General features: G+C 44.6%; 1 protein-coding gene across 3 annotated transcripts; it reads left to right on the forward strand.

Annotated features, from left to right (window-relative positions):
* The first annotated feature begins 482 nt into the window (after nucleotides 1-482).
* On the forward strand, nucleotides 483-21,753 carry LOC143320925 (transducin-like enhancer protein 1). Of its 3 annotated transcripts, none has more exons than XM_076730972.1 (20): nucleotides 483-1,253; nucleotides 1,628-1,728; nucleotides 2,623-2,686; nucleotides 4,220-4,264; nucleotides 7,769-7,831; nucleotides 7,968-8,072; nucleotides 11,222-11,438; nucleotides 11,770-11,786; nucleotides 14,088-14,201; nucleotides 14,301-14,354; nucleotides 14,534-14,683; nucleotides 14,831-14,969; nucleotides 15,476-15,675; nucleotides 16,941-17,017; nucleotides 17,238-17,487; nucleotides 17,672-17,919; nucleotides 18,322-18,469; nucleotides 18,588-18,738; nucleotides 19,033-19,109; nucleotides 19,591-21,753. In XM_076730972.1, exons 1-20 carry the CDS (start codon nucleotides 1,230-1,232, stop codon nucleotides 19,696-19,698), a joined length of 2,352 nt encoding a protein of 783 aa, XP_076587087.1. In that variant the 5' UTR covers nucleotides 483-1,229; the 3' UTR covers nucleotides 19,699-21,753. The 3 variants fall into 3 exon arrangements, with proteins under 3 accessions (XP_076587087.1, XP_076587088.1, XP_076587089.1); XM_076730973.1 differs by having other exon boundaries at nucleotides 11,225-11,438; XM_076730974.1 differs by having other exon boundaries at nucleotides 7,968-8,009.
* The last annotated feature ends 907 nt before the right edge of the window (nucleotides 21,754-22,660 follow it).

Below are 22,660 nucleotides of genomic sequence, written 5' to 3' on the forward strand. Positions count from 1 at the left end.
TTGTTAGGAAGGTTCACAGCAAGTATTAAGAAAGACAGTATTCCTGTCTCTGTGTGTTGTTGTTGTGTAAGTGTGTGTGTGTGTGTGTGTGTGTATGTGTGAGGGCTGATTGGTTTGGGTACATGCCTGCATCTGCGTGCCCACGTGTATGTGTGTATGTGCACGCGCACATCTTCAACTCCGCTCCTGCTGAGCCCACGTTACTTTGATTGACAGGTGAGACTTGCCTTCACCCACCGCACTGCCCGCCCTGCGCGCCTCGGGAACGGCACCTCCTTGCTGTGTTCTGATTGGCCAAAATCCGCGTAGCTCAACCAGGTCAACGGACTCGGGGCACAGTACGGAACGGCTATTGGGCAGCTGTATAATCTACATTACTATCCCCACGTGGATCGGCGGCCGTGATTGGTTCGCGGGCGTTTTGTGGGCCGGTCTAGAGTTTCGGTTAGCTGGGAGCGTGAAACCGCGTGAGAAAGTTGCCATTGAGGTAAAGCAGAGCTAGACGGAGGACTGAAGCCGCAGCTGTGGGAGTTGTTGCTATCAAAACTAACAACATCTTTCCACTTTTTTTTCGTGAAATCTATTTTGGATGCAGGTTTGCATCCAAATTCAGCGGGGAAGTAAATATTTCTGTTTTTGTGGACTGTTCAACCGCCAGCTAGCGACCGCGGCGAGTCAAGTGGGAACTCTTCACTGCAATTAACTTGTGTGGATTTGTTTCTGATGCTCCGACCGAGAGCCGACAGTTTGTGGCTGTCTGTTGAGGGTCTACTGGCTTGAAATTGTTCCTTTTTGTTTGGTCGCCTCTCTGTACTCGGAATACATCGGAGCCTAAGCAAAACAAACGCTGGAGTGATTGAGGTGGCTCCAGCCCTTTCATTTCTCACCTGGTTCTTACCCTCCTCCTCCCCCCGTAGCTGCCCCCAGCTAATGAGCCGTTTCCCGTGTTTTTCCGGTTGATTTACGGCCGCACTGCCGGCGGAGCGGAGGAGAGACAACGACCGAAAGACGGCGAGCAACAGAGAGGAGCAAGGATTCAAATTAAACGCTCGGTGAACTCGGACGGAGCGGTCGGTTTTGTTTAAAATTAACGACAGTCGGTCCTAAAAATAACAGCGGATGGATTCGTCTCCGTGATCTGGTGCTCCCCACATCTTCACGGTACCCTGAGTCGATCCCTCGAAACTGGGCTTTAAGAAGGAAACGGTTGCATCTTCCAGGAGATAACGATGTTTCCCCAGGGGCGACACCCGGTAAGACTCCCCCCTTCCTGCTTTAACAGTTGTTCACCTGTGTGTAAGCGGGTGTCCACGGCCAGGGAGGATAACATTACCTCTTTGTCTGACCCGCGCCTCTTCTTGTAGTTTAAACAGCCCTCAGACTAAGCACATGTTCAAGTCAACCTTTCTTCTTGTTAATTGGACTCCACATCTGCCCCGAGAAGCAGAGTGGCATTGATAATATTGTTTGCTTAATAACGGTTAATAATTAAAAGTTGTTGACATTACATGTGAGCCTGGAGAGGATCAGATGCGTGTTGTAGGCCACATAATGAGGCACTGTGATGTTAGTAATTCTGTGTGTGTGTGTGTGTGTGTGTGTGTGTGTGTGTGTGTGTGTGTGTCAGACGCCCCACCAGGCTCCAGGCCAGCCCTTCAAGTTCACCATCCCAGAGTCACTGGACCGCATCAAGGAGGAGTTCCAGTTTCTTCAGGCACAGTACCACAGGTGGATAATACAAACACACACATTCACATGGAGGGTTCCTCCGTCCTGATGGGCGGCATGCTTACCAGTTTTCTCATTGTCATCTGCCCTGTAACACCAAACCTCACCCTAACCACAGTCATCCCCCTTACCATAATGAACGAAACCCCAGCTCTGGCCTCTTGCTAACCCAGAAACCTGGATTAGGTTCACATACACTGATGCACACATATGCAGTAGACCCAGGCATCAATGTTAGTGCTCACACTGCGGTAGGTCTAAGTCTTGGTGATGGGTGAGAGCCAGAGGGTGGCGTGCGGGCTCGGGGTTTCATAAATCACTCCTTATTTTCCCCTGTGTGTGTGTGTGTGTGTGTGTGTGTGTGTGTGTGTGTGTAGTCGTGTGTTGGGAAAAGACTGCCTGTGTGTGTCTGCAGTTGTATATGTCTTTGCTTGGTGTGTGGGTACTTTTACTTATTTGTGTTGTCACAGAGGGTTCACTGCAACAGGTGAGAAGCTACTGACTTACAAACAGGCTGCTTTGTTTGATATTCACATCCTGATTCATGCATGCAAAGAGCAGGGTTAAACCAAAGGATCAACTAAAAGCTTGTTCAACATCCTATCTGTTTATTCTTAGTTTGTGTAGACACTTTAGACAGAAGAGAGACACTCACACATATGTTAATGTCCAAATTACTTGCTGATATTCAGTGATCAGCAGTGAACTTGTCAGTACTGTAATTCTGTGGTCAAAACAAATAAATAACCGTCCACAAAGAGCGACAGCTACATGTATAAATTCCCAGTCTGTGGGAAACTGAGGTGCTAGTTTACACTGACTGGCTTAGGTTGAATATGATCAAATTTGCTGAACTTGTGGAGTTTTAAGTTTGTGTATTGTTGTGTTTTTCAGTCTCAAGCTGGAGTGTGAGAAGCTGGCCAGTGAAAAGACGGAGATGCAGAGACACTATGTCATGGTGAGATCTATGTGATGCTCAGTTCATTTTCCCTACAACATCATCTAGTGAGGCTTTTGCCCTGCTGAAGTGTCCTTGAGTAAGATGCTGCACCCACCACCAACTCCATGTGTTGTGGAGTTGAGCATTCATCTGTCCAAAGACTGATGAATGAAAAATCTTATTTTAAGATAAAGTAGATACTGTATTATTTCAATGAAGGGAAGCTGTAAAAAATTTTTAAAAAATCCACAGCAAAATGAAAGTGACACCTGCTTTTACTTTGCGCACTTGTACAAAGTTTCCTTACTCAGACATGTTCATGACGGTGATTAGTGTCATATTAGCAACTTTGTATACAATTCTCTCTTTGTATTATGTAGTTTTAATGTTTCTATCTTACATACTTAATGGGCCTCTTGTGAAAGCTCTGTGAATGTAGCCTGTGTTCAGGTCTTCACCGTGTCCTTATCCTGTGAGACTTTTTTTAAGTTTCTATCATAAATTTTAATCTAAGCTTTGAAAAAGCAATTTCATTTAGTTTTCTTCACAAATGAATGAAATGGTGAAATATAGGCCTACTGTATAGTTTTAAAAAAGGTTTTCTTATATCCATTTAAATCCAAAATGCTTTGTGACCCCCCCGTAAAGCTTTGTCGATCCGTAGTGGGGGTTGGGACCTGTAGTTTGGGAACCAGCGGCGTATTTCACTGCAGTCAAAGCCCTGCAGTAATTGTACACAGTTACTGTTAACAAGTGTTAAGTCAGTAATCAAGAAGCGAAAAAGCACTCGTAAAGAGATGAAAACACCTTAAACACCTTAGTGAGACTGATTGGTCAAGTATTAAATCCACAAGCTAGGACAGCAGACAATAGTAGTTCACCCACAATGCAAGGATGCGCTAAGCAGTTAGCAAAGTATGTCCGCCAGAGAAATAAAGGTGGCTAATCACTTATCTGGAAAAGTCCAACAAACGGTCAGAGTTTTGACAAAATCCCTGGCGGAGATTAACACCGGCTATGCAGCTTCTGGAAGATCGAACGTAGCTCCAACCGATTGGCTGTGAGGCTGCTGGCATTAGCAGTAAAGCACTGATGCTAGCCAATGCTAACAGTATACCCAATCTGCAAACCAACACACTGTTGTGTTGATGCGAGACATAGATGGGTACCTGATTCTCGGCATTGTGGACTCTGTTCCAGTTTGGAACCAGATTTTGGTTTCATTCTGAAGTGAAACACATCTACATAGCCATTTTACCTCAAACAAAGTGAGATCAAAGGAGGCTTCCTGTGTGTAGATAAGAGTGCCGTTGTGAATTGTTTGCAAACATGGTAACATACAGGTAACAAAAAATCAGATTTGGATGCTGTGGCTTTTCAAAGTAGTTTGATCGCTTGTCGAGAATGATCTGGTGTGACACGTCTGAACATTCTGCTAAAACACCCTCATCTATAGGGTTGCACATATTCTCTTAGCCGTTTAAGCTTTTTAATTTAAAGGTTTGACATTTCTTCACAAATCCAACCATCTGACTTCTTTGTCCTCCTCAGTACTACGAGATGTCTTATGGCCTCAACATCGAAATGCACAAACAGGTATGGATGCTTATCTGTCTGCCTCTTGTCTACTCTCTGCGTCTTCCTGTTTGTCTCTCCTCTCTTTTATTCTCCTTCTCTCATGGCAGGGTTTTGATGTATTTGGTGTGTGTGCCTGTTGACGTGTCCTTGTGTGTGCAAATGCATTTGTGCTTTCATTCATTTGTGTGTGTTTTACTGTATGTGTGCATGTGCGCGTACGTGTGTGTGTGTGTGTGTGTGTGTGTGTGTTTATTCGTGATCGATGGGGCTCTGTCTCCATTTCCCCAGTTAGGGCTGGCCGCCTGAGCCCAGAGGCAGGATGAATGGCTCTGTAGATTGATTGGTGCTGTCTAGGGGAGCGGCCTGCTTTATTACATTAGAGGGGCAGGGCTGGGGAGGGCAGAAGAATCGATCACAGTGAGGCCGACAGAGGAGAGACAGTGGAGCTCCCCCTTTTAGAAGCAGGGAGGCAAAAACACACCAGCACACACTTTAGTAGGCCAGGCGCACAAGTCTGCAAACACAAGATATAGAAGGACACTTACCTTTTGTAATGTAAGACAAGGACGTTTTTGTCCAGCCATAAATAATGCATACAAACACACGCGGACAGGTACAGTTGAAAACATTCACAGTAATGTACACACAGACAGAAAGTCAAACATGTTTATGCATGAGTACATACACGAAGGCACTGAAAGGCAAACATACTGTGTAGACACATGGATGAGGAGGGAAAACTCTCTCTTTTTCTCATGCACACAAACAAACATTTCCCCACAGGAGTGGTGCATGGCTCAGAGCGTTTACCAGTAATTACCACAGCTATCGACCAGTCAGACCAGAGGAAATTGGAGGTGGATTGGCCTGGCTGCTTCACTGAGGAGTTTGGATGCTTCCTTGACTCTCTCACAGTCCCTCCCATTACTTTCTTCCTCATGTTCTCATTCTCCTGTGTTATTCTCGCCTTTTTACAACCCAAGCTCTCTCCCTTTCTTTCTGCCTTCCTCAGTCTCCATTTAAAATGTGGGATCTCTTCTTCCTGGTGCTACACCCCCACCCCCGTACTCATTTCTTTTTTTCTTGGCTCCTCTTTCATTTTACGTCCATGTGAAGCTACTGTTCTTTCATTGTGAGGGAGATGCATCTCTTCCTATTATCCACACACACACAAACACATACACACACACTAAAGCTCCAGGGGAGGTCATTAGCTTGGGGCTGCAGTTGTCAGAGCAACAAGCTTCTGTGGGTGGGGGGTGTGGGGGATGCGGAACAACCCACCTCCTGCTGGGGAGGTACTGGTGTGTATGTGTACGTAGTGCGGCAGTAATGCTCCAATTATATGTTTAATGGGAAGCCTGTTTTCTGTTAACACTTTGTGTGTGTGTGTGTGTGTGTGTGTGTGTACACACATTCACTCTCTCTATCCTCAACTTCTGTTTACCTACTTGCTCAATTATATGAATATCACAGTGTGGATGGTGCACCATAGAAATTCTCCGATGTTGTTATTGAGGAGCTGATATGAGCATTGTTCAGAAGTGAATGAGTTGTGAGTTTTGATTACCTTTGTGTTATTTCCCCCAGATGTTCTTAAGTCACGATTGGTGATGGTGTCCCACTTATGGATTGCAGCTTGGGGTATTTGTGGCCTTGTCTGCTTGATCCTTGTTAGTTTTGTCAGTAAGCTTAGTTAGATTAGCTGAGCTGACCTGATAGTAGTTGGTCAAACTATTCTCAGACAGCCTAATCAGTGAGTCTTTGTACAAGACTAATTATAGGCTTACAACCTAGGATTCTGAGAAAGGACTCACAGGTATAGACTTCCTGAAATAGCTCTTTATTTAGAGCTTTCTAGGTATGGAGTGAGTTTGACATAATGAGATTGAGTTACAGTATATGCAAGTCAGCAGCTCGCGACCTGGCCAGGGTGTCTGTTTCTACAGGGCTGAAAGTAGACTCATTCTTATTCATTGTGGAATGGCTGCTTTAATGGGTATGTCAGGCACACATACATCTATACAACACTAATAACAATGGCACCACATGTCACATAAATGCTGCACAGACTTGTAAGCTAAAGCAGCTAAAAACAGAATGCTCTTCACCAGTAGACCCCTCAGTATGGAGGTGTAGCTCTTCATTATAAAGGCTGTAATAAACACTGTAAAACAGATGTGCAGTTGTCCATCGACAGCTTTGTCGTATTGTGTTGAATCTTCCCAAGAATTTTCAGTTTGTTATCCTCCAAGTTATGTTATGGGTAAAGTCGTTACTTGTTTTTAATTCAAGGCTCATTCTGAATGCAGTAGTACTTTATTTAGCTCATCCAAGTACATAATTGGCTGAACCAATGTCAGTTGTGTGGCAAGCTTATAGGTGTGTGTGTGTGTGTGAGTAGCAGAGAAGTCCAATTAGAGCAGCACGGCTTTATGGGTGGCAATGCCTATTGGTCCGTCATCCATCTTGTTGACAGGAAATTTTTGTACAGACATTTGTGGTCTTCAGAAGTTAAACCACACATGCTTAGTTGGTCCAGTTTTTTTCATCATCAGATCAAAATTCTAATATGGCTAACCAAATACCTATGTTCCCATCATCTGCTAGCATGGCTGTATTAGTTAGCATTGTGTGCCTCCAAAGTTTCTTGGAAAGGGTAAGCACAATCTGTTATTACTGTAATGACTGGTAAAAGGTGGGCATTTTTCATAGTATCCAGTTGTTTTCTGCACCAGGTGAAGTTATGTTGGGCCAGTTAAACCCCCACAGGTGGTCGCTGTGTGCTGTGGGATACCAAATGTCCTTTTAGCCTTCATATCCAGCGTGTGTGTGTGTGTATCTTTTCATGTGGGAGGTGTGTGTCTGATGAGCCATTACTGCGTTTCATGGCTCCTCCAATTCCCTCTTCACCCCGGCCCTCTTCGTATCAATTTGATTGGATGATATGTAATATGAGTCCCCTAATCTGATTTGGTGCCACAGTGGGGGTATCTGGTTTCAGCCAATTGTTGCCACCTCCGGGGGTTTTGGGGGGCAGGCGGATGTGTTGGCATGGATACTGGGGGAGAGCAAATGAAGTTAGCCGCTGATGAGATTATGTTGAAGTGCTGATGGGAAGAGGGACAAGAGCGCAGAGGATAGAGAGAGAGCAAAAGAAATACAACAGGCAAGAGAGAAACTTGAGCTCACACTGATGATTAGAAAGGAAAATCTCATTGTGCTGTGTGTGTGTTAGCGAGGCTGAAAATGGCACACACTGGATTTGTGTGGAGAGGGAAGTAGATGGGTGTTGTTATTGTGTCTTACACTGCTAGGCGTTTGTGTGTGTGTGTGTGTGTGTTTGTTTGTTGGCTTGTTGTTGAGACTGCAGTTTCCACTGTGAGTGCATGCGTGCGTGTGTGCGTGTGTGCTTGTATTACTTTATTGGTGTTACTGAACAGCTGTCTTTTCTAAATGAATGTAATTATGTTATTAACAATTAAGTCTCTTTCTGTCTCTGTGTGTCTCTTCCTCCCTCAGACTGAGATTGCCAAGAGACTAAACACCATCTGTGCACAAGTCATTCCCTTCCTCTCACAGGAGGTAAGTACGTGTGACTTTGAGCTACAGACTGTGTTCTTTTATGCCATTTATACACTCTAGTTAGCTAGCTTTACTGATAAATCAGCCTTCCGCGCTTCGTCTTAAGCAACGTTGTGTTTGTCTGTGCATTGTACAGCATCAGCAGCAGGTGGTCCAAGCCGTGGAGCGAGCAAAACAGGTGACTATGGCAGAGCTCAATGCGGTCATTGGTGTACGTGGACTGCCAGGCCTTCCACCAACAGTGTGTATTCCTCTACTTTACTTAAATCAACCGTCTCTGTATGTCTATGTGTACGCCTCTACTGTGCATTCAAAAATCAAATTTCTTCCCTACGAAATACATTTCCATCATATTTTGATCTGTGAGTAGTGTAATTTTGACCTCTCGGATTCTTCTTGTCTGCCACAAATGAAAAATATCTGTGGAGAAGGGGCACTTGATATTTGCCTGTGTGCATGCCCGATAGCAAGTAGGGATAGAGCAACCTGCATGCCGAGTATAGCAGTATAGCTATGATAGTTGAAATGTGAGAGAAGTTTAAGATACTTTGAAAAACAGACAACTGTGTGTTTGCCTATTTTCAAAATTTTGTTTGCATTGTAATTAATTATTTGCAGAAACAAAGACATAACTCAAACACAACACACAAGTAAGTCCAAGTAATTCTTTAAGTAAGCTTTTTTTTGTGTTTTTTGTTTTTTTTGCCAGATTTATCGGACAAAACACCTTCAAAATCTCTACTGAAGCTTGACTGTGGCACTGGTGTTATAAATTACACACCTGCACAAATAATTGATTTTTGCACTGTAAGCATATACAGTAGGTATGTTTAAAAGGAAATGGAATTATTTTAATTCTTGGATCACTAAACTAGTCTTAAGGTCATAAGGGCATATATACAGTACAGAGCATATGAAGCAAGTGAATAAGAGGTGGTAGGAAAATGAAAAGGAAAAAAAAGAAATCAATTGAAATCAAACCCAAGGATTCAGTTACTTTGTCTTTTTTTATGGGCTGTTGGTCTGGAAATGAAATGGATTGATTGATTGATAGAACCGATCTTTTTCACGGTGAATGAGTAGAGAATAGAGGATATGAATCAGTGGGAGAAGTGTGATGGGAGGTGTTTATTGAAAAGATGGCGTCAGCCTGTGATGAATAGGGCATGACCAGCTATTCAGACTTGAGATGAAAAGGGACTGGCCCGGTGAGTGTGAAAAGACGTTGCAGAAACATGAACTTCTCCTCGCCGTTTTGCTGTGATGTTTCAGTAAAAAAAAAAAAAGCGACGGAGTCGAGCTGTTGGTGGTGACTTTTTGGGTGGGATGGGAGGTAGTTGAGAATACTCTGCTTTATAGGAGCCAAAGGGCTTGGCTGGTGGGAGGTGAGGCCAGGGGGGTGAGTTGAAGGGGAATGTGGGGAAAAGGAGGGGGTTTTTATAGCTCTAGCTTAGTAAAGAGTGGGCAGCGGGTTTGGAGAGTTAAATGTGAGGTGGGCTTGTTAGTTGGCGTGGGCTGATGGCTGAGGGGGGGTCTGTGTGTGTGATGGGGGGAGAGGTGGATTTGGCAGTTGCTGTTTGAGTCTTAATTGCAGGATTTCAGTGTTTGTAAAAGGGGGGTCACGGCGTTGCCCTTACACTCCCCTCTTCCCCTCTCCTCCCATCTCCCACGCCAGCCTGTCATTCACCCCGTTTGTGAGTTAAATGAGTGTAATGAAGCATGTTGCCCCTACCTCTGCACACACACAACACATACGCATACATGCATACACACCAGCTCACACTAACATCTCATGACAAACCGGGCTCCCCTTGCCTCCACCAATACTTCCCCTCCATTTACTCCCATCAGGGGTCGTGTGTGTGTGTGTGTGTGTGTGTGTGTGTGTGTGTGTGTGTGTGTGTGTGTGTGTGTGTATTAGTTATTGCATCTGTTTGTGTGTGTCTGGGTGTAGCAGAGCGTGCATTGCTGTTATCCCCAGAAAACAACAGGCAGGGGTAGAATGGTTGAGTGATGTTGTGTGTGCCTGCCTTGTTTATCTAGACTCTGTGTATGCATGTTCATGTGATCAAGTGTGACGTGTGGGTGTGTTTATGTTTGATTGTTTGGCAGGCAAGCCAACTCAGGGAAAGTGTGTGTGTGTGTGTGTGTGTGTGCACAAGGGCAGGCATGGAGGTTGAGGCTAAAAGACTGTTTCGTTGTTTTGCTTTCATTCAACGGGGCAGGACGCAGCGAGTGAAGGATGGATAGAGAGGAGAAGAGAAGGCGGTGGCTTAGGAGAGGGGGGAGTAGGTTAGTCAATTAGGTGAGATAAAAGTCTGTTTGACCTTCAGCACTCCTTCCACCCCTGCCGAGCCGCCTCCTGTGCCCCCCTTCTCCTCTCCTCTCCCTCCTTCCTCCTCCCCTCCCGGTGGCGAATCAGTGAGCTTGGATTCCCGCGGCTACTGTCTGAGGAGGCAATAATGATGTTTTGGAACACAAAGGCATTTCACGCTCAGACGAGCGCCTGATTTGGTGTGAAAGAGAGAGCAGGGCTGCCAGCCAAACTCTCTCTCCCTCTCTCTCTCTGACCCTCTTCTCTCCTTCTCTCCTCCCCTCGCTCCTCAGCCGCCTCACTCCCTCACAAGACCTGACAGTGCGGGCAGCAGCTGGGGCTCTCAGCTCTCTCCCCCCACTTCTCCGTCATTCCTCCTTTTCCTCCCTGTCTCCCTCCCCCCTCTTCTACCACCACATCCTCAGGCTCTGGGCTGTGATCCCAGCTGTCAGTATTGTTCAGTGTTTGACCCCAGAGGGAGGAGGGTGTGTGTGAGGCTGTGTGTAGGGGGAGAGGATGTGTTCACCGCCGTGTAGACTGCAGCAGCTTGTTGAGGTGGTGTAAACCCAGACACTGAAGAAACTGTCCCATCTGTTGAAGACTTGAATAGGGCCAGAAATCTCTATTGATTAGCTTGCAGAGTGCTATTGATTTTTACCTATTGATGGCTCAGTTTCATACACTGATGTCAGGTGTCGATTTGTTTGTCTTCATCCAGTGAGCTCAACATCTCATCTTGTTATCACTTGCCAACGTTTTGCACTGAATCACAGATGTGATGATTTCGACCAGCAGCATGCTCCAAACAAAACTAACTTTGGTGTGCTTTCTGCGGCTGAGCTGCTGGTGAATATGAGTGTTAATGGTCAGCCTGTGTACTCTGGAAACTGAATCAAAGATGCATGGCTCCATTTTAGTGAGAGATCACCCATTTATTTTTTTTTTTAACCTTATATTGTCAGCTTTACAACACCGCAAGATGACTGATGAGCTGTGTGTTGCAGCACCCCTGAGTGTTCCACATGGTTTCTCTCAACTTACCGCTTCTTTCTGTCTTTTTTTCTCCATCTCCCTAGCAGCAACATCTATCCCATAACCACGGTGGTGCCCCTGTGCCTCTCACTCCACACCCTGCTGGCCTCCACCCCTCTCAGCTGGGTGGGTCAGCTGGTCTCCTTGCTCTGTCGGGAGCACTTGGTGCTCTTCCTCCCCATCTGGCTGGAAAAGATGGTGATAAAAAGCCCCACATGTCCGGACCAGACTCACACCCTGCAGGACCTGAGCACCTGAGAGGTGAACAAACACGCCCTCCACCCCCAGAAACATGACTCAGAAACAGAGAGAGGAATCGTCGTTTATTAGTTGGCTGGCCCAGAAGTTTGTTATTAACGAAATTATCAAGTTCGATGTACAGGCTGCTTTCTTCCTTTTTTTAATACGGTGACCAAAATTGCTTGGGCTGCTTCCAAGTCTATTTTTCTGCCTAAACTTTGGTTCTTATTTATAAATACAATTAAATGCAGACTTGACATTTGTAACTTCTCCTTTCTGTCTTTTTTTTCTGCTCTGCTGAACACCCAACCCTATGACCTCAACCACATGTACACATTTCCAATGGCAATAGAGCGAGAGCCCGGCACAGTAAGTACTTCCTCTTTCTGCAGCAGTATTTACTGTTCTGACAAACCACTCAGTTTATTTTCTTGTCTCTCTTAAAGGGGTAGTTTGGTTTTGGGGAATTCAGCTTTGTTCTTAGATGAAGTTTGCATGCAGTGAGATTAGTCTGCCTTAGCTCAGTTGATCTATGGGACCATATATTGGATCAGTTCCACCTGGTGATCTAATGATCCTAAATGATCTACCCCTGGTGTGACATAGACATGGTTGTCTATGTCCAACCTTTCAGTTATCTCGCATGTAATGGTACTTAATTAAGAGTCACAGCATGTTTATCTGAAGTCACCTGAGATCTAAGATTTGGAACTGAAACTTATATCCCAGGTAAAGTGTAACTGTTGCTGAGGCAGGCTCGTTTTTTCGCATTACTTTTATCCTATTTTTTTGCTGCTGCGCTGACCCAATTTCCCCTCAGGGATCAATGAAATTCACCTCACCATGTCATTATGCATAAAAGCATCACACTGTTTTTTACCTCTGTTTCACACCCAAATAGCTTTCATCCTTTAGTTGTGTCTTTTTGACTGTCAGTTTCAAAATGTGTGTGTGTGTGTGTGTGTGTGTGTGTGTGTGTGTGTGTGTGTGTGTGTGTGTGTGTGTGTTTGGGGGTCTCTCTCGGGTAGAGCTTTGGCCTGCCTGTCTGGTTCTGCCCTAGATCTGCTCTGAACTGTTAGGTTTCTTTTCTCCTCCAAATGAGCTTTTTAGCATGGTCACACGCACACACGCACACTCACACACACACTCCTCCAGCCTAGCCTGCATTGTTGTGCCTATTTAACACCTCAGTGAGCAGATTACCCCCTTCTCCCCCCTCCCACCGCCCCTGATCCCGCGCTTAAAGACTCTCATTGTGTTTAATATCACCACCACTGAGAGGGGAGGGCTTGGGAAAGGGAAGGGAGGGGGGCAGCAGTCATATGACACTGAGCTTGTGTGTGTGTGTGTGTGTGTGTGTGTGAGTGAGTGTGAGTGTGAGTGTGAGAGAGAGAGAGAGAGAGAGAGACACCATACTAAAAGCGAACAGGAGAGAGACGGAGGGGGGAAATTGCTTATGTTTTGCGGGTCAGTGCTCCTGTGCTCAGCTCACTAAAACCTTTCAATAAAGGGGGAGGAGGTGGGAGTGAGGGAGGAACAGGGGAGGGCGTGAAGGAAGGGGCCTTTGGCAGAATACAGATTTTCACCCCCCCTCACCCTCTCTTTCCCTCCCTCGTCTCTTGTCACCCTTTCTTCTCTTCCACACTCTCACACCCTCCTTCCATCCTCTCTGTCCTCTAATCTCATCCCCTCCCTTTCCCCTTTTTTCTCACCCTCCTCCTCCTCCTCATCTCTTAGCTATTCCTCCTTCATTTACCCTTTCCCCCCCTCAAAGCCCAAGCGCTCGCTCACTAGATGTGCACGACGTGCACGCATATTGCATGTGTGTTTGTGTATGTTGGATGCACATTTCATTGACAGGCTGAGACTATAATGGACTCAACATGAAGCTTTAATCCATTAACAATAGGATCCGTTGGTCAGGAGGCCAGAGGGGGGCAGCTGTGTGTTTGTGTGCGTGCCTGTGTGTATGTGTGTGTGCGTGCACACGCATGTAGTCTTGGGACACACAGGGACACAGGAGTGTTATGAAAGCAATACACACACACACACACATAGTCTGTTACACACTTGTTCATACACACAGGCTTTTACAGTCAATTACACATTGCGCACACACACGCACACACTGACACACACACACACACACACACACACACACACACATAACCGCAGCCAGTGCAGCTTGTCAGAGCCAGGAGAGGGAGCACTGATAGATTTTGAGAGCCACTTAATGTAATCATCAACTTCAGAGGCGTGTGTTTGTGTGTGGCAGTGACTGGCTTTGGTCAAGTGAGAAAGAGGTTGCTGTTTAAGTGTTAGTGCTGCTTAATTCATTCGTCTGTGAACTATTAACCTATTTGCAAGTAAGAGTCTGTTTTTCTAACCTGCTCTGCGCATAGTTGAATAGCTGTTGTAATTAGTGGTAGATGGATCAGACGGTTTAGTGAGCTCAAGCCGAATGCACACACAACAAAGCACAACCTGAACTGTAAATGGCCACATTGTCTCACCACTGCAATTCCATTTTTCCCTCTTTGTCCTCCAAACTCTCCTTTCTCTTTTTTTTCTATTTTCTTCCTATGCTACCTATCGTATTTCTCTAATCTCCCTCTGCTCTCCTATCCCACTGTGTTCTGGCCTACTCCCCCTCTCTGCCTTCATCTGCAGAGTAACTCATTGCTGCCAGAAAGTCTTAGGAACTCAGATAAGCGGCGCAACGGACCTGATTTTCCAAATGACACCAAGAAACGCAAGGTGGATGACAAGGACTCCAGCCACTATGTAAGAAATGGTTTTGCTGAGTTTGTGTCAAATCATAGCATGACGGTTCACTTTGTGACCATCTCCCATGGTGTGCTGACAGATTGTCCATCTTTGCAGGATAGCGATGGGGAGAAAAGTGATGATAATTTAGTGGTGGATGTCTCGAATGAGGTCAGTATGTTTTGATATTTTTTTTATTGTTCGTCAATAGCTGTGATGATTCCAGTTGTTTTCATATAATGGATGCACAGGTGTGAGTCTATAATCCAGGAAAATGGCAGCATCACTTTTGTGCAGTCATTGTGTCCTCTGGTAGTAGTCTGGTAACTGAATCCTTGTCCCTCCACCAGGATCCTGCTTCCCCTCGTGGCACACCTCTCCCATCCCCCAGAGAAAATGGTCTGGATAAAGCACGTCTTCTCAAGAAAGACCCCTGCAGTCCGGCCTCTACTGCATCATCAGCTAGCTCCTCCTCCCTCAAGTCCAAAGAGATGTCAATGGTACGGAGGGACAAGACACAATTGTTGTAGCATATAGTTGGATAGACCAAGTGGACAGATTGCTTTATAGGTGAACACATCAGTCACGAGTTACATATTTCTTACATATTTCTGAAGTGTCTGTCTCTCTCTCGCTCTCTCTGGCAGAGAGACAAAGCTGGTACACCTGGGCTAAAGTCAAGCACACCCACACCAAGAGGTGACTCCACCCCTGGTCCCAGCTCCACTCCTGGAATCCGGCCCAGTCTATCAAAACCCCCCTCCATGGAGATACCACATCCACCCAGTGAGTATAAACATTTAGAAATTAATTGTACAATAAGTTTTGCTATTTTAATATATTAATTATTGCCAGAAGGCAAACAGTTGTGTGTGTAGTTGCCTGAAGAAAAATTCAAGCTTATAAGTAAATGTCAAAGGGGTTTTGGATAAATGATGTTGGACTTCCAAAAGAACTGTTGTAAATCTAAGCCACCAGTGTTTCATGGCATACCTTTATTGAAGAAAAACCTCGTGCAGGTGTGGAGGTCCCTTCAGTCTTCAGATAAATCATATTGCTATTAAATAACGTTTCGATTAGAAATGTTTGCTTATGCTTAATTGAAATTTACATCACAGACAAAGAGAACTCAAATCAAGTGCTACGAGTAGTGTCATGATTTTGAGGCAGTGATAAGTCTGTAGAGTCAAAGCTTTCAGTCTAATGCATTTATGGGATTTTGATGTTGAATGCTTTCTTGGTTGTTACCAGCTGGTTATGTGTCATACTTCTTCCTTCCCTTCCCTCCTCAGCTGCAGGCTTGCGGACCCCCCTGGCTGTACCAGGCCCGTACCCCGGTGCATTTGGAATGCTGCCCCACGCAGCAGGGATGAACGGGGAGCTGGCTGGTGCAGCAGGTGCTGCTGCCTATGCTGCCGGACTTCACAACATGTCACCTCAGATGAGCGCTGCTGCCGCGGCCGCCGTGGCTGCGTACGGCCGTTCACCCATGGTGAGTGGAAAAGGGTGACTCATGTTGTGGCATTTGACGTTTCATATCTGTGTGTGTCCATCTGTGACTCAGACTCTATGTAGACAGACCAGTAGCAGGTTTGCACTTCTAAACACTTCAGTTTTTATCCCATTGTTTTTATAAAACTTCTCCAGCTCTGTGAAGTTGCGTGATGACTGGGAGTGAACAGCCATGCCTTGTACTTCTGCTGCCTTCATTTGAGCTCTTTCAGCAGTGGCTTCCTCTTTGTTGTTTGCCCTGAAGTGCCTGGGCAACGCTTGTTGTATGCACAGTGCTCAGAAGTTGAGCCATGAAACCCTGTAACCTGCCCCAGGCAGATTTAAAGCTGTGCTACAGTATATTTTAAACCATTTTTTTAGGTTTGACCTTACACCACTCTGAGGGAATATTCAGTGTGTTGGAGAGTTTTTCAGTATGCTTCCCATGATTCATACTTTTCAAGAACAGTAGATCTACTCTTTTGTCTTCACAATGTGGCGGCAGTAACGGTTGCACCAGTTGCGCCATCCAGGCTTTTAAATTAAAATCTCTTCTCACGCCTTGATTAAACACAGGTGATCTCCATCCAACTTATTAAGGAACGTCTAAAAGCTGCTACAGCTCCACTGAAATTCAGTGTTTTAAAAAACTAAAAGATCAGGAAGTCAAGGTGTGTGAATACTTTTCATAAGCACTGTGTATTTTATATTGCAAAGTGTGGAAAGTGTCAATAGTTACGCAGCTGTATTTCTCTTGTCTTTGTGATAGTATTTATACAGTGGGTGCGCTGGTGTGCATTACGTTCAATCGCCTCATCACTCTGGGCTGTATTTGCGTAGTGTTCATTACACTGTTTAAATAGGTTTAGTAGACTCACAGCTGTGTATGTGTCTGGGCAACACTTGATAGAAACTCGGGTTGTGTACTCACCAGCTGTGTGTGTGTGTGTGTGTGTGTGTGTGTGTGTGTGTGTGTGTGTGTGTGTGTGTGTGTGTGTGTGTGTGTGTGAGCGTGAGCGTGAGCGTGAGCACAAGTACTGACAGCTCTGCCTCTGTGTGTTTGCTGACTCTTAAACTTGTCATTCAGATGTGGAGGGTGGGTGTGTGTGTGTGTGTGTGTGTGTGCTCAAGAGTGTCTGTTTGCTTTGTACTCAAGAGTGTTTGTGTTCTCTTCCACAGGTGAGTATTGACCTGTGTACATTTTGCCAATGCTCATGGGTGCGTGTTTGCACTGTGCTTATATAATGTCTGTGTTTTCTCCTCAAGGTTGGTTTTGATCCTCATCCTCACATGCGAGTTCCTGGAATGCCTCCCAGTCTGACAGGAATCCCTGGTGGCAAACCGTAAGTGTGTTTGCGGCTGCTTGTATGTTTGAGGACTGATTGAATTGCCCTGTGGAATGACTGATATGCCCTCGGAAAACCTCCCCTTGGAAAAAAATAATGAAACTTTCCTCCTCTCATCCTTCACATTCTTCCACTTTCGTTCTGTATTCTTTGTCCTCCTCCTCCTTCACATTTGCCGTCATCTTTAACTTCCTCGCATCCTTTTTTGTATCATCAGCGCTTACTCCTTTCACGTGGCAGCCGACGGACAGATGCAGCCGGTGCCGTTCCCCCCGGATGCTTTGGTGGGCCCAGGGATTCCTCGCCACGCCCGTCAGATCAACACACTGAACCACGGAGAGGTGGTGTGCGCCGTTACCATCAGTAACCCCACCCGACACGTGTACACAGGAGGGAAGGGTTGCGTCAAGGTCTGGGACATTAGTCACCCAGGAAACAAGAGTCCAGTGTCGCAGCTTGACTGTTTGGTGAGTGAGGTGGTGGGGTTGGTCAGGAGGGTATACAGTAGGAACTGCCCTTTTTGAGTGACAGAGGTGTGTGTTGTATTAAGCACTTATCAAGATGAGACAGATACTTGTGTGGTATTAGTTTGCCTGTACAAATTTTACTGTATGTGTGCGAAACATGATATATACCCCTGTGCCACATCAGAACCGTGACAACTACATCCGCTCCTGTCGTCTTCTCCCCGATGGCCGGACGCTGATTGTGGGAGGTGAGGCGAGCACGCTGTCCATCTGGGATTTGGCCACGCCCACCCCCAGGATTAAGGCAGAGTTAACATCATCAGCACCAGCGTGTTACGCTCTGGCCATCAGCCCGGACTCTAAGGTCTGCTTCTCATGCTGCAGCGACGGAAACATCGCCGTCTGGGATTTACACAACCAGACTCTCGTTAGGTAAGTAGACCCTGCGTCTGTACACATTGACTTCAGACCGAAGGAATGCGGAGAGTTTGCTTATTTCAGTCGTTCTTTGCAGAAGATTGGCACAAATACACTTGTGGCTCAGGTGAATTTTAATGGCATCTACACTTGCTGCCTCTCTAAGCACCTGTCCATCACAGTGTTGACCTTCTTTAATTAGCACACTGTCTGTTGATTTAACCTTTATTTATGATTACAAGTTATAGCACCAAGCAGCAGAATATTTAGCAATAACACTACAAGAGTGGCTGCTGATGAGAAATACTGTAAGCCCTTCACATTTGGTAGTCTGTGATGCATACCAACTGCAAAGTGTGTCTTTGTTTAAACATTTCTGCCTTTATTTAACTCAGAATGTATGTGTGTTTCCCGCAGGCAGTTCCAGGGCCACACAGATGGAGCCAGCTGTATTGACATCTCTAATGATGGCACCAAGCTGTGGACCGGAGGCCTCGATAACACTGTGCGCTCCTGGGATCTGAGGGAGGGACGGCAGCTGCAGCAGCATGACTTTACATCACAGGTACACACTCATATCAGCAATTAGTGGTTCAACCACTCACCTTGAACAAACTGCAGCATTTACTAATTTATTTTTCAGTATCCCCAGTAAGACTGAGTTTCCTGTCTCCTCTGTGCAGATCTTCTCTCTCGGCTACTGCCCGACAGGAGAGTGGCTCGCTGTGGGAATGGAGAGCAGCAATGTTGAGGTCCTTCATGTCACCAAGCCTGACAAATACCAGCTTCATCTACATGAGAGCTGTGTCCTCTCTCTCCAGTTTGCCTACTGTGGTGAGCAACTGGCTGTTTTCATCTTGGCCTATTTAGTCCTCCTTTCACTTATTTTTCACTCCTTGTTTTGTTACATTTTCTACCTTAAAAGCATTCTCTTTAAAATGAGTGATTTAAATGTGTTCTGTTTTTTACTAAAATAGAAGTAGACATGACATGCAGCACACGTTAAACGTTTTTAGTCATTTTTTTCTATTCTACAATAGTTTCCTTTTTTCACTGTTTAACCATACATGTCAATGATGTCATTGTCTACCTTTTGTTTTATTGTGTTTTGTGTGTTTCTCTGCACAGGTAAATGGTTTGTGAGCACAGGAAAGGACAACTTACTGAATGCATGGAGAACGCCGTATGGAGCCAGCATATTCCAGGTTGAGACAACAGATCTCTACATTCATTAGAAAATATATTAACATAGCTGATATATACAATTGCCCCTTCAGGAGTCGCACATTCAGCTTTAATAGGTCAAACCAGCTCGATCACTGGGTACCATAAAACTGTCACAGTGTTGTTCTCAAAAGAAGCCTTCTCTGCTGTACCTTTATAGTTTTGATGACACATTTAAGCTGCACACATGCCTGTTGCTGGAATATGCAGTGAAATATTGCGGTATAGTGTGGTAACACATCCTGTCTCGTGCTGCATCAGCAAACATGTCATGAAAGCTTTTGTAACTGACTAAACATTCAGCGGTATTGAATGAGAGAACCAGACATAATTATATTTTCTAAAAGCATCATTTTAAAACGTTTAAGTACTGTACCATGTTCTTTTTCAATGTTTCATAACGAGTTGTTTTTACTTGTAACTGACCTTTTTTTTCCCTGTTCTGTGTGTCTTTCTCTTCAGTCTAAAGAATCATCCTCGGTGCTAAGCTGTGACATATCTGTGGACGACAAGTACATCGTCACCGGTTCTGGGGACAAGAAGGCCACCGTTTACGAGGTCATCTACTAAAAAATATGGAAAGAAGCAAGGACTTTTGTTCTTTCCCACACCCCCGACACGTTTCTAGAGATTTTCATGTGGAGCCACTTGGAGACGAGTGACCTTGATGGCACCTTCTTTTTTCTGTCACAACTGCCGAGGAGACACAGAAAGGAAATGAACATTTTACATGCACGCATCTTATTGTGCCTGTATACATGACTCCATATCAGCTGGGAATTAACTGGAGCAGCTGGATGTTAATGGCAGGAGAGGAACTGTTTTGATGTTTGTGTCTACTGACTGCACTGAGATCAGTTACAGGGACCAAGCGATGACTGAACCAAAGGAGAACAGTGTACTGAAGATCTGATTTTAAAACAGACTTGATTCAGTGTCACGACCAGAGGCAGAGACACTGGAAGGGACAGACAAAATGTGGACAGAGACTGACAAAACAATGGAGAGATGGAGCAGTGAATTCTTTTGCATTTTGTTCCAGACAGACAATGCTCACAGCCTGTTGATCTTTCAGCTCTGACTTTCTGACCTTAGAACCTCAGCTTGCTGTTCTGACATGCCTACACTGTCTGAAAAGTACCTTTTCTGTCTTAACAGTAAGTCTTATCCTCACTAACTGCACTGTAGTGGTAGCTGTCCACCTCCACACTTAGCACACACACACAATGACAGTTTTACACACACTGAAGGCCGCGTTGACTTGTCTAGCATCGTGCTATTGTTGATTTCGGTGATGGGTTGGTTTGATCCCCATGAGGCGAAGTACGTTTCAGAATTCAGAACCTTTTCAGATGCCACCAAAAAGTATGTTTGTACTTTGGAGAAAAAATAGCTCTCCCAGCCAAATAAGCTTCTCGAACAGGAGAACATACTCTAAATTATGTGACAGAAGGCTTAACACTAGTTGTTTTCATCTGTTTCCCTCCTCAGTTTCTTATGATCCTGTTTGAAAGACCAATTAGGAGGAAAAAAGTTTCAGAGACCGAATTAATCCTCAAATTCCATTGATCCTTCTCATCGAGTGTACCTGTTTCAACAGATCATTTCCCTACTTATATTTTCCCACGTAGCTGTTACTCCACAAGCAACATAAGCTTCCATACTGGAATCTCTTCAGATGTTCAGCCCTTATGCTCAATAATTGAGCCACAGTGTGTGTCATCAGCTGCACGTGTCGGCAGAGCGAGCCCCACCTTTAATCACACTGTTAATGACTTCGAAACATTTAAGAGATTGGTAATTGATCAGCTGGTCCTAAGCTTCAGATTTGGAAATCGCCCCTTTCATGTGGTCTGGTTGAAATCTGGACCACCTGTTCATTTGAATGCCCTTCATTTGCTTTTACTGTAAGTTCTTCAGGATTGAAATTAATGGTCTTGAATTTGAATTTTTCCCCTTCATTTGAAAAATTCCCCCCTGCCTTCGTCGCTCTCTCGCACAGTGTCTCACTGTATGAGACGGCTATTCGCGCTTCAGACACAGGGACCAGCTACACTTTATAAAAAGATCATCTTGACAAGTAAATTAAACTTGTGTTCAAACCAGTGAGAAATCCTTTCTACCTTATTCACGAAAACATCATCTTGAAAACAGAACTGCCTTTTTTTATTAAGTACTTTCATTTTTTTCTGCTAATATTATTGAATGTGGGACTTGTGAAATTGCCTTTAAATGCACAACCGTGTCATGCTGTCTTTTTACTTCACAAACATTTAAGAGGACAAGCAAGATTAAATTATTTGTCAAGATAGTCTTATGGAGAAGATTAGCGAAGGTGCAGTTGTATTTCAGCTTCAGGAAGGAGTCAGTTTCAGCCTTTTAAACGTATAATTTCATGACCTTGTGCTTAGTTTTTTTTTTAATCTATTTTCTTTTTGAATGTTTGTAAAAATGTATATATGTGTTTTTTTTTCTTACAGGACATGCTTTAGAAATAACAACTGTTTTTGTACGTCTTTAACATGGAAAAGAAACGTCTAATCAGGAGAAATACTAAATGGTCTTAATGCTAGCTAATCTAAAATGATTGAAATATCTAGACAATAAATGTGTTTTTTTTTGTAACTTCAGTGGCCTTTGACTTTCTGGGTTGGTATGAGAACACGTCAGGACCTCACTGATGAAATCCATTATAGATAATTGCGATGGGAAGTGTGAGTTTAGAGCTTTAGAGCTTAGCTTTGAGTAACGTGCTTATTACAGCATAAAATCATCATACGTGACATTTTGCTCCCATCTTTGCTACATTATTCATGTTTTCAATCAAAGCCAAAATCAAACAAATAAGTCACCTGCGGTCTAATTATTTATTTATGTGTGCTGATGGAGAAAGATTAATGAAACAACTTGCAGTGTAATGGATGGTGTTTTTTTGGTTTTTTTTTTTTAAATCAATGGTACTTGCTTGGGTTTCCTGTGGTTTCTTAACAGCCGTCCTCGCTGTGTAGGTAAGAAACTTGTACATGTCCCTGAATCCTGTTTGCTGTTTAAAGCATCAGCAGCCTTCGTCATTGTGAAGGTGATTTTTTTGGTGTGCGGGCACAAACTGAAGTGAGTCAGACATTATGTTGCGCAAGTCCTTTAGTCACATCCTGCAACATCAAAAGACGAAGCAAAATGGAGTCCACTTTAGTCGGGTTGCTTTTTTTTTTCCACTGTAACTCAGGCACATTTTTGGCAGCTACAACGTGCACATGAGCTCTTTACTTTTGCCATCTTGCCTCTGCACACACATGAAATGACGAGACAGATGGCGCTGACGTGGCGTTATGCATGATGCTTGGGTTTGAAGGCGCGCTGTATAACACAAAATGTATGTATGACTAGATCAACCCTTTGAATATGAGATTACAGGCATCCAGTAAACACAGGAAGTCAGTCAGGCCTGAAGCTCACCTGAAGGGGATCCAGCCTTTGTAGGTATTAATGTGAGTGTGACTCCACTTGGCGCAGCCAGCAGCGTGTGAATGAT

This window comes from Chaetodon auriga, chromosome 5 (genome assembly GCF_051107435.1).
Source record: "Chaetodon auriga isolate fChaAug3 chromosome 5, fChaAug3.hap1, whole genome shotgun sequence".
Classification (NCBI taxonomy): Eukaryota; Metazoa; Chordata; class Actinopteri; order Chaetodontiformes; family Chaetodontidae; genus Chaetodon; species Chaetodon auriga.